The following is a 12852-nucleotide window of genomic DNA, read 5'->3' as shown; positions in this document are numbered from 1 at the left end:
ATAATTGAATAAATTATAATCTTTTTATTAAACGTAACTTAATTTAGTGAGTAAATGTGTAATTTGAGCAATTTTATTTTATATACGTATATGCCTAATTCCCGAGGCATTAGATTAGAGTAGATTCAACTGCAAACAATAAACAATGTTTAAGAAAGGATGGCAGTTTTCCCTCTTTGGAAACCCAAAAGGCAAAGATGACGAGGGTTACAGTTAAGCATGCCATATTTTCTTTTCTTGGAAAGTTAAGGATTGGCTGTCACCGCCCACAACCATGCGCCAGCTCCTCTTTCAATTCCAATCAATCAGAGAAACTTCCAGATATCCTGAAAAAAAGTCTTTTCTTTTAAGATAACCCCATCTCTTGCTCTATGCTTTTCTTTTCAGCTCAGAATCCCCACACCATAATATTCCATTTCATTACTAATTTAAAACTTAAAAAAAAAAACAAAAAAAAAACCTCAATCAATTCGATGGAAAATTAAAGAATGATAAAAGACGAGAAATGAACCAAAAGTAATAAAAGGTCAAGAATATTGGGCCAATAAGGGTCGAGAAATAGATTCATGCTTCATCTTGCTAAAAAAGTGGAAAACAATTTAGAAAGGAAAAAGAAAAATGGAAAAACCAAGAAAAACTTTTACTTCTAGATAACAGAATCACAGAAGAAGCCCTCTAGAGAAAAAGTGGAAGGGCTTTGTTTCAGATTTTGCAGGACTTTTCCATCTTATTCTGCAGTTAATCAACTTGAATGAATCCCTGCAAATCAATAGCTCATGGATACACTATTTTTACATCAATAACCATAATTAAAAGCTACATCATTTGTTTTCCTTAGGGTAGTTGATTCTACTTGCTGGATATATATATCACAGTTGAATATTACAGCCAACAATTCTTGTTTCCATCTGAATCAGATTCATTCATGACATCCTCAAAAGGATGGGACGATGCCGTACTGGTTATCGTACATGAAAGCTGCTGCGGTAGCAGCGGAAGAAGCCGAGTTATACATGTGGTCAACTTCGTTGTCGGTTTCATTTCTTTTGGCGAAACGGCCTTTGATCCTTGGCCTTGACTCGGCGTATGCCTTTCTCGAAGCGTAGCGGATTGTTTTCTCAAATTTTCTGTTCTTTCTCTTCTCTCTGTACCTTAGAACTCTAGCTTCTCGATCCATTCCACCGACTTGGGCCTGGGGTGGTGCTTGGTTATTGGCTGTAGCTGCCCAGATTGGTGCGCTTGGGTCACCCATGGTCCGTCCCAAAGTATATGAGATATCCGACACGGAGTTCCCATCTGGAACTACTCCTACCTCGAGCGACGATGATGAAACCTGAAAATTTTATTTGGTTTAAGGAAAAAGACCCAAACTCGTTTTCAAGATATTGATCATATTATATAATTTAAGAAAGTGGATTGAGGTATTTACACTATGGCTTTGAGACTTTGTCTGGTAGCTGAAAGTAGGGAACTTGGATCGACAGAAATCAACATCGAAACAATTTTCATTGTTGATCATTGAAATTGTAGCTGGTTTGGTCTGAACTGGAACTACGCTGTCCATAGCTCCGTCATGCTGTTGAAACGAATCCTGGTACTCAAAATCAATAAACGGATCCATGTCGGAGAAGAAAAAATCCCCTGTTTTGACTTGGTTAGTTTCCATGGTGAGTTTGGGATTGGGCAACAGCCAAGAACCTGTCTCTACATCTTCTTGTTGACAATTAGAACCAGTATTAGGATCAGTCGGCACAAGGAAGCTGAAAGAAGAAGATTTGACGATGGAATCAGCAGAGTCAAAGAAAGGCTGGACAGGGACACGCTCGTGGCGACGAGCCAAAGGATTAGCAGAGTGGATGTCGGAATCGCAGGCGACGCAAAGGGCAGCGGCGTCGGCCTTGCAAGTGACGGCAGCTGGGGCCTGCTCGCACACCTCACACATCCACACCCTCTCGTGACGACAAGAAACAAGCTTGTCATTAGCAGAGTGGATCCTGGAATCGCAGCTGAGGCACATAAAAGCGGAATCAGAACGACAGAAAATAGCCGCTGCCGCTGATTTACATGTGTCGCATGTCTTTGCTGCCATGCCCCAGCGTCCCGTAAGTCCCTTGACGTTGGTTGTATCGATTACCATCCTCACAAATCAAAACCAATAGATTTTTTTTTCTCCTCTTTCAGTTGCCCTCGAAAGGACTAGTATTTCCCTTTTTAGAGATTTTGGGAGTATACATGGAGTAGTGCCACAGTTTGCTCTTGATTTGGTTTGTTTGAATATGTTATCTGTATAGTGGGTAGAGGGGTGGGAGAGGGAATCTAGGTGCTAACAAATGAGTGAGAAATACGTGGAACGATATACACCACCAGAAAGTAGCTGTTCCAGGGAAAAAATACAGTATATTTGGAAAACTAAAAAATCAGCTAACAGAAATATTATTTAATTATGAAAATGTTGCCTGAAATATTAAATCAAATTTTTTTTTGATTGCTTAATATTTATGATAACAAATGTCCGAATATAAAACTTGATTGTATTTTTTACTAAATTCAATTTTTTAATATTTTAAAACAACTTTTACTATCTTTAAAATTTTTAATAGTTTTTTTTCTTCTAATTTTTACAATTTCTAACCAATTATATAATCTACTATAATTTTTACAATTTATAAATTTTTACAGTTTTATAATTTTTACAAATTTAAAATTTTCAAACATATTTTTACTTTTTTTAATATATAATTTTTCATATTTTATTTTTGTTTATATTTTTTAAAGATTTTTTAGGTTTTTAATGGATTATGATATCATTGTGACATCAACTTATGGCATGTGTCAACTTATAATTGGTTAGATATCTCAACTATTTTTTTACGTCTAAATGAGTGAATTGAAAATATTTGATAACGGGGATTGAATTGGGAGTGCCTGATAACATTAGAGACTGGAATGGACCAAAAAATCTTTAAAGATTATAGTGAAAAAAATAGTAGACTTTAAAGACTAAAGTATGCATTAAATCTTTAATTTTTTTATAAATATTATTATCTTAATATATAGTAGACAAAGAAATTACATTTACATCCAATAACATGCTTATTCTAAAAATGGTTAACCAAATCAACCAATTATAAGTTAGTACTCAAAATCCTAATGTGATACCAATATTTATAATTGTTATCTAAATTTCTAATTTCTAACCAATACCAAAATGTCTAACACGATACCAAATTTTTTAACCAATACAAGAATATCTAACGAGATGCTCTTGAAAAATTAGTGCTTGGTTAGAAAATGGTTAGAAATTTTTATATACGTTAGAAATTTAAGTATCACGTTGTAAATTTTAATATCGTAGAAATTTTAGTATACTCGAATATCTAATAATACCGATTAGCAATTTTGGTATGACCACAACAATTTTGGTACAAGCTAATGGGTCATTGATGGACGTTAAAACCACCAAATATAAATTCTTACACTCTAATTGAATTAAATAATAATATAGAGTAGTAGGGTCGATCCCACAGGGACTAGGACTCTTAATTTTCCTATTTACGTAACCAAATTCCTAAGTCTAGGCAACTGTTGTGCCCGCAATCTGTGCATTGCAGAACTAAAAAAATAAATAAATAAAATGGGGATTTTAGTTGATAAAGAAAATAAAAAAATAAATATAAAACAAAATAATAACAAAATTATTGTAGCAAAATAAAACTAAGGAAACTAAATTAAATCGGTGAATCAAATATATTAATGCTTAACCTCAACCTTAGTACACTCCGAAATTGAATCGATCCTTGAAAGTAGATTTTCCTTTCCAAACGGTAAGCCGGTTATAGCGATCAAGGATGCCCGAACTACCAACTTTTCCTTGTGTAGTTGGTTCCGAGACAACTTGCAAACCAACCCTTACTGATTATCTAACAATGTAACATGCGTCAGCAATTTAAGATCTCAACAGCCTTGCAATCTAGAAAAGCCCAACTCGAATTAACAGCCTCAACTGCGTGGGTCATTTAAATTCGATCGCTATCTCCCTTGATGAAATCCAACTAGCTTTTTCCAATTGAACATGTCAATTTGTTCACAGGAATTCGAACTCAGCAAATGATCGTCTCATTTTCCCAACTTACGCCAAATAATTCCAACCCAATGCCAAACTATCCCATATTCCGAAGAGGTAATGAATACCATATTGAAAGGTTTTAGTGCGGGTTCATATCTCACGATTTTCGATTAGAATGATAACCGGACTAAGGCTAAATAAGGATTTTAGTTTAGCATGAAATTAATCATGCTTGATGGATTGTGGGAATGGATTTAGATGAAATGGTGATATGTGGAAAAAAGGGAAATGACTTAAGAAGCAATTATACCAAAAGAAAGTAAAAGAAAGAAAATGGTAGTAAGCTTTGCCAATGCTACATACGTATGAAAAGGAAAGGAAAAAGGAAAAAAATATATTCAATTTAACTTCAAGTGTAAGTTCTAGTGCCTTTCCAAGCCACTAATACAAGTATTTATACACTTTTCAAGTGCTATATTTAACAGCATGATTCCTCTAAGATTATGCCAACTAAAATCAAATTTTCCCTATTTATAGAATTTGACAATTTCAAAAATTGATTTAATCAGCCACTAATTCTGCAATTTTTCTAATTCGACTCCTTTTCTTGCTTGATTTTGAATTTTGACAGTTTAGTTTTATCCCTGATAAGATTTAAGAAAAAAATCATAAGTTCAGTAGTATTTTATTAAAAAATTAGCCAAAAATTGATACATTAAAAGCACAAAATTAACTTGCTATCAAATTCTCCCTACTTAGTCGATGCTTGTCCTCAAGCATGATGCATATTTCTATACTAGAAATCATTCGTCAATTTTTTCAAAATCAAATCTCCTTCCTCAGCCAAGCGTAATGCAAACAATTAGGTGAATCAAAAAAATAAGTAATTGCTAGGTTTAACTATTAAGCATTTTATAAAATCTCTAACATCATGCAAAAATCAACTACTTCACTAAATTTAGGCTTAATCAAACTTGCGAGACAATCGTATTCAATAAATTTTTCCACAAGTTTGAGACGTAGTCGAATCATTTTATGCGAAATTAGATGACAACCCAAGCACCTCACTCCGGTTACTCAATTTGACAAGTCCCCAATTGGTAGGACCTCTGCCATTGGTAGGACATTCAAGACCAACACCTGAAACATGGAAACCCTGATGACATGTCATTCGTATCCTACGAATTCCTAAGGTTCAAATCGGGCTCGATAGTTGTTGTAACATCGTTGGACTTGCATTTATTATTTACATAAGAATCCACAATTTACATATAGCTCAAAAGATGGCATTAAAACATTATGCAATTACACAAACTTACCTCAATAATAAAGGCATAGAAATGGAGTTGACTAATTCGAGCTTTATCTATACCCCGACCTAAAGTCGTACGAGGTCTATCTTGATCTAAATAAATAAATTCAATCTATTTAATATCCATTCTATTCAATTCAATCCAATTTCATATTTTTGTAAAATTACACTTTTGACCCTATTATTTTGATTTCATTACAATTTAGTCCTTAAGGTCGTAAATGTAAATTCATGCAATTTCATCCCTACCCAAGCTAGCTGAATTTAGTATAGGTCCGTAGAAACTCATACAATTCATAATTTCACAATTTCCATCATGTATTTTACACATTTTACAAGGAAATCCCTATTTGACATTTTCAACAAAATTTATCAACAAAGATGCATTTCCTTCCATCAAACATCAAAAATCACGTGAACACATTCATGGAAAAACCCTAACCTTTTAAAAATTCTACAAATTAGTCCCTAGTCTAGCTAGATTAAGCTACAATGACTTCAAAAACATAAAAATCATTAAAAACATAATGAATTTGTACTTACATGCAAGAGGCAGAGATGACCGAATGCTCGAAGTGTTAACAATAGTGTTTTCTTAGGTCAAATTTCGGTGGAAGATGAAAAAACAAAAGATGATAGCTTTGGTTTTCATTAAATTACTAACATTTATTTATTAAATTACTTATTTAACCTTATTAATAACATATAAAAACACCTATTTAGTGTCCATATTTGTCCACTCATAGTAACAATGGTATAATTACTACATAAATCCCTTAACTAATTAATTTCATAACCATTTAGTTCCTTTAACTTATAGAACACTAATTTTGCACCTTTTACGATTTAGTCTTTTTTACCAAATTAAACATGCAAACGTCAAATTTTCTTAACAAAATTTTTATACGACACTACTATCATACCGTAGACTTTAAAATAATATTAAAATAAATATTTTCACATTGAATTTATGGTCCCGAAACCACGATTCCAAATTTATTGAAAACGAGCAATTACATGCTCCTCAGACTATGTATGATTATGCTAAGCCTACTTTAATTAGGGCTGAATTGAGTACTGTCAAATCGACAGTTGCTGCAAACAATTTTAAGATTAAGCTAAATACAATTCAGATGGTGCATCAATATGTTAAGTTTGATGAGTTGCAAGATGAAGATCTGAATGTTCATTTGGCTAACTTTCTAGAGTTTTGCGACACATTTAAGATTAATGGCATTACTCATGATGCCATACGCTTTCGGTTGTTCCCATTTTCTTTGAGGAGTAAGGCAAAATAATTGTTGATTTCACTTCTAGGGGGTTCTATCACGACTTGTTATTAGATGACCGAGAAGTTTGTACTGAAATATTTTCCACCGACTAAAACAACTAAGTTGAGGAATGATATCATTTCTTTTGTTCAATTTGATATTTAGAATCTTTATGATAAATGGGAGAAATTTAAGGATTTGTTAAGAAGGTGTCCTCACCATAGACTACTTTTGTGGCTCCAAGTTCAAACTTTTTACAATGGTTTGAACCCCTCGACTAGACAGATGATTGATGCAGCAGCTATCAGAACATTGGATAACAAAACACCTAAGGCAGCTCAAGAGTTTTTTGAGGATATGACACTGAATAATTATCAGTGACAAGTTACGAGAGTGAAAACTGCTAAGGCAACTAGAGTTTTTAATATTGATGCAGTTTTTATGTTGGCGAGTCAAGTTGAAGCTCTTGGAAAGAAAATTGATGGTTTGAGTGGGGATGATTAATTTAGAATATTCACGCTTCAAGTCTAAAATGGAGTATGAGCAAGTCGACTTTATGGGTGATAATTCCAGACCTCAAAATAACCCCTATAGTAATAGTTATAATCTAGGAAGGAGGAATCATCCAAAATTTTCTTGGGGGTGATCAAGGAAATCAATGGTCATAACCCCATTTAGGTTTTCAGCAACCTTATCAGCAAGAAAAGAAACTAAACCTTGAGGAGATGTTAGCTAAATTTATTTTGATGTCCGACACTCGATTTCAAAACACGAGACAGTTTTGAGAAATGAACAAGCATCAATTTAGAGACTTAAAAATTAGATATAACAACTTTCTAAACTGGTTTTGGAGAGACAACCAGGTAGCTTACCTAGCAACATTGAACCCAAACCAAAAGAGCATGTAAAAACAGTTACATTGAGGAGTGGGAAAGTGTTGTCTGAACCTAAAAAGAAGTTAAAACAAGAAACTGATGAGAAAGATGATGGGGTGGCAAAATTGAAAAAAATTCAAACACCGGTGTTTAAAGAGTACAAACCACCAATTCCATCTCTAAAAAAGTTGAAGAAAGACCGCATAGATGAATAATTTGGTAAATTTCATAAACTTTTTAAACAATTACATATTAACTTACCTTTTGTTGAAGCTCTTTTGCAGATGCCCAAATATGCAAATTTTTTAAATGAGCTGTTAACAAATAAAAAGAAGTTAGAAGAGCTATCCACTATGGAACTGAATGAGTGCTCGACCATTCTCCAAAACAAACTGCCCACTAAGCTGAAAGATCTAGGAAGTTTTACTATCCCTTATTTTATTGGTATTTTAAATGTTGAAAAAGAATTGGTTGATTTGGGTGCTAGTATAAATTTAATGCCTTATAAAATGTTCAAGCAACTTGGTCTCAGGGAACAACAACCCACTAGGATGAGTATTCAATTATTTGACAGATCTATTAAATATCCTAGGGGCATTATTGAAGATGTACTTGTGAAAGTAGATAAATTCATATGGGCATTATTGAAGATGTACTTGTGAAAGTAGATAAATTCATATTCCTTGTTAATTTTGTTATACTTGAAATGGATGAGGATATTGAGGTGCCTTTAATTTTAGGTCGACCCTTTTTAGCCACTGCTAGAACTATTATTGATGTGGGTAATGGTAAACTTATACTTAGGGTAGGTGATGATGAAATCATTTTATAAATATATGATGCCTTGTAAGTTTCTAGTGAACAAGATGATTCATGTTATTTTATTAGTTCTATTGATCACGCAATTTAAGATTCATTATAGGAAATTGTTCATAGGGACACGTTGGAACTGTGTATTGTTCAAGATGAAAAGCTCGATAGTGATAATTCTGTGGTAAGTAAAATGAAAATTGATTTGGATGCTAATGAGTCTCCACTAAGACAGAAAAGTTTGAAACCATTGAGGTAAGTAAAGAACTGAAGTTGAAACCCTCTATTGAAGAACCTCCCGAATTGAAGTTGAAGAAATTATAGAATCATTTGGAGTATCCTTTCCTTGGAAATAATTATACACTACAAGTGATTATTGCTTTAGACTTAAAGCCGAATGAGAAGGATGAGTTACTACAAGTGTTGAAGGAACACAAAAGAGATATAGCCTAAAAAATTTTTGATATTAGAGGGATCAATCCTTCTTTTTGCATCCGTAAGATCTTAATGGAAAATGAGTATATGTAATACCCCTTACCCGAGACCATTGTCGGAGTCGAGTACGAGGCGTTACCTAACATAACTTACTAGTTCAGAGCATAAAAATTTGTTTTTAAAATTAATTTTCTCACATTCAATCAATATGTCCCTAAAAAGGACCCTCGAGACCCTAAAACATGCAACAAAAATGGTTCAGTTCCAAATCGGGAACATTAAAAATTTTCGAATACTTAAATAAATCAAAATAATTTATTTCACTATTCACAATAAAACTATCCACTTACGTGATAGTCACTAATTTAATTATAAATCGAGTTATGAAACTCAAAATTTAGATCTGTAAATTTTTGCTAAAACTAGACTCATATATCTTCTTGTCATAAAATTTCCAGAGATTTTGGGTTAGCCAAATGTATAGTTAATTCGTTAAAGTCTCCCCTATTTTACTGTCTGACGATTTTGACCTCGATTCACTAGAAATCAATTATTTCATTGTACAGGCTTCATATGGTGCTTCCACTTGTTTCTATTGAAAATAGACTCACTAAGGAATTTAGACATATAAATTATGAATCATAATTCTTTCTATACAATTTTTAATGATTTCCTAAAGTCAGAATAGGGGACTTCAAAAACCATTCTGACCCTGTCTCACTAAAATTCAAATATTACAAAATATAAAATTCTTTTGCCTACACTGTTTATTTCATATGAAAATAGACTCAATAAGATTTAATTTTATATCTCATTCACTCTCTAATTCCATTTCTACTATCCTTGGTGATTTTTCAAAATCACGTCAATCCAAAAACTGTTCCATTGCAAATTTTTACTCTTTTATAATTTCTTTGTTTTAACTATCATTTAGGCATACATAACACCAAAACATGTTTTTAAATAGCTATTTCAATAGATAATCATTATCGAGTATTTACATGCTATTCATTAGCCATATCATAAGGACACACACACAAAATGACTAAGTCCTTATACATGCCATAACTTAAAATGTTTCGAATTACAAAATACCGAGAAGGTCTGTTGATAGTGTGAAACGATCTTCGACGCCCTTACGATTCCCGAATTGGCTTGGCGATACTATAAAGAAAAGAAAAATAAAGGGGGTAAGCATAAAGCTTAGTAAGTTTACAAGCAAATAAATAACAATATTTATCAAAAATAATTATACTCATAAATTATCATCAATTATCATGATCTTTACTTACTCTCTTACTTGTTTACTTACTTGCTTATTTAAATAACTCATGATTATAACTTACTCCTCCCTTGCTGAAATTTTTTTCTCAACTGATAACTAAGATATTCTTAACTCTTATAACTCACCTGAATCTATTTATTATGCTTTTACCTGAACTTTCATGTAACATAGTCTATTTACTAGCCTGTTGGACCACTTGGAATACTAAGGATACTCGGGTCTCCTATCTGATAATAACATGCCAAAGCCATGTCCCAGACATTGTCTTACATGGGATGTTTCCTGTACTACAAATGTCATATCCCAGATATGGTCTTACATGAGAGTTCTCATATCAGTACCCATGCTATGTCCCAGACATGGCCTTACATGGGGTCTCATCCCCCTAATGTCATGACATTTGTATCCGATACATTTCTAATGTTTCAACGGGAATTTTGAAAACTGATTCTCTATCATCTCATACTTGAGTGAACATTAAATAATTTCATGAAATAAGTACATAATTGCTGGAAAATAACAACATTAATAATAATTATTGAAATGTTGCATTTATTTACCATAAACTTACCTCGGTACAAAATACGATCAAATCTAGCAACTTAGTCATCAACCTTTTTCATTCCTTAGTCTAACTCCAGATTTTGTTCCTCTTGATCTATAATAGCAAATTTGGCTTATTTAATACTCACATTAATCAAAACAGTCATTGACTCGAACTTTGGTAAAATTATGATTTTGCCCCTAAACTTTTACATATTTACACCTTTCCCCAAAGCTCAGAAATTAAACTTCATCCCTTATTCTTATGTTGTATAATATGTTGAACATCTTTCCCTATGGCAACATCAAATTCCCTCTCTAACGTTTACTTATGAACATTAGGTATTTTTACCGGTTGTGTCGTTTTACTCGTTTTCACTTAAAATCTCCTAGCAAAAGTTGTTTAACATAATTTCAAACTTCATATTCTACCATAAAATATCAAAATAAACACATTTCACCTATGGGTATTTTTTCAAATATGAACCCTAACATGAATTAATGGTAGAATAAGCTAAACCGAGCTACGAGGACTCCAAAAACGTAAAAAAAATTAAAAACGAGGCTTGGATGCACTTATTATGAGCTTGAGAAAGTGAAGAAACCCTAACTATGGAGTCCCTTGAAGTTTCAGCCTTTATGGAAGAAGATGAGCACATTTTGCCATCTTTTTCCCTTTTAATTCTTTTTATTACCAAATGACTAAAATGCCCTTAATTAAAACTTTCGTTATTTTTATCTATGCATGCCCATTTTTGTCCATGAAAATCTAATGGTCTAATTACCATTTAAGGACCTCTACTTCAATTATGCACTTTTATTAAATCATTTATCATCTAAAGCTCATATTTTCCCACTTTTGCAATTAAACCGTAATATGCAATTCAGACATGCAATCGCTGAAATTTTTTATCGGTATTCTAACACATGCATCCAATCAATCGATAAATCATAAAAAATAATCACGATAAACTTTTCTATCTCGGATTCATGGTTTCACAATCACTATTCCGTTTAGGCCTGATTTCGGGATGTTACATTTCTCTCCCCCTTTAGGGATTTTTGTCCTTGAATATCTTACATGTGAAAAGATTTGGGTACTATTTTAGCATAGCCTTTTCGGGCTCCCATGTAGCCTCGTCTATCCCATGCCTATTCCATAATACTTTCACAAGTGCAATACTTTTGTTCCTTAGTTGCTTGCCCTCTCGAGCTAGAATCTTTACCGGTTCTTCGCCGTAAGTCATGTTTGGCTGAATCTCAACCTTTGTCTAAGAAATCACATGTGACGGATCTGAGCGATAATGGCGTAACATAGACACATGGAATACATCATGAATCTTCTCTAACTTAGTCGGTAACATAGACACATGGAATACATCATGAATCTTCTCACTCAGTCGTCAAAGCTAACCGATATGCTAAGGACCCAACTCTTTCAGTCACCTCGAACGGTCCAATAAAACGTGGACTTAGTTTGCCTTTCTTGCAAAATCTGAGAACTTTCTTCCACGGGGATACTTTCAAGAATACCCTGTCACCAACTTAAAACTCAATCTCTTTTCTTTTCAAATCTACATAGGATTTCTGTCTATCTGAAGCTGCTTTCAAACAATCTCTACTGACTTTTACTTTCTCTTCTGTTTCTTTGACTAGATCAGCCCCGTAAATCTGATTTTCCTTAAGCTCTGTCCAATACAAAGACGTACGACACTTATTTCCATACAAAGCTTTATAAGGTGCCATCTTCAAACTCGACTGATAACAAATATTATAGGCAAACTCTACCAACGGCAGATATTTCTCCCAACTACCTTGAAATTCTAAAACACAACATCTGAGCATATCCTCAAGTATCTGAATAACTCTCTCTGACTGACCATCGGTCTGAGGATGGAAAGTTGTACTTGTAGAAGCCCAATTTCGCCCGGGCCCATTTACAAAATAAATAAACCATTCAGACCCAAAAAATAACTAAACCCCAAACAGCCCAAATACAAGCCCAATTACCCAAACTCATTTCCAGCAGCCCAAAACAAACAAAACAAAAATCAGAAAACCCTAACCCTAGGTGCGCCGCACCTAGGGTCTTCTAACCCTTCTGTCCACCTGCCGCTTCTGCCACCACCCACCACCACCAACTTTGCCCACCTGTCGCTTCTGCCACTGTCCTATCACCCCACTCACCTGTAAGAAGGAAGAGCACACAAAAACAGCAGAGAAGCAGTAACAAACAAAAAAAAAGCATATAGGCA

General features: G+C 33.6%; 1 protein-coding gene across 1 annotated transcript; it reads right to left on the bottom strand.

The window, feature by feature from the left end:
• Window positions 1-619: 619 nt before the first annotated feature.
• On the bottom strand, window positions 620-2406 carry LOC107931695 (zinc finger protein CONSTANS-LIKE 5). The gene is made up of 2 exons (XM_016863634.2): window positions 1430-2406; window positions 620-1333 (listed from the first exon to the last, which is right to left on the bottom strand). Exons 1-2 carry the CDS (start codon window positions 2135-2137, stop codon window positions 935-937), a joined length of 1107 nt encoding a protein of 368 aa, XP_016719123.2. The 5' UTR covers window positions 2138-2406; the 3' UTR covers window positions 620-934.
• Between the last annotated feature and the right edge of the window lie 10446 nt (window positions 2407-12852).

This window comes from Gossypium hirsutum, chromosome D08 (assembly GCF_007990345.1).
Source record: "Gossypium hirsutum isolate 1008001.06 chromosome D08, Gossypium_hirsutum_v2.1, whole genome shotgun sequence".
NCBI classification, from domain to species: domain Eukaryota; kingdom Viridiplantae; phylum Streptophyta; class Magnoliopsida; order Malvales; family Malvaceae; genus Gossypium; species Gossypium hirsutum.
The sequence above is the reverse complement of the archived record's forward strand: the minus strand, read 5'-3'. Positions and strand labels throughout refer to the sequence as shown.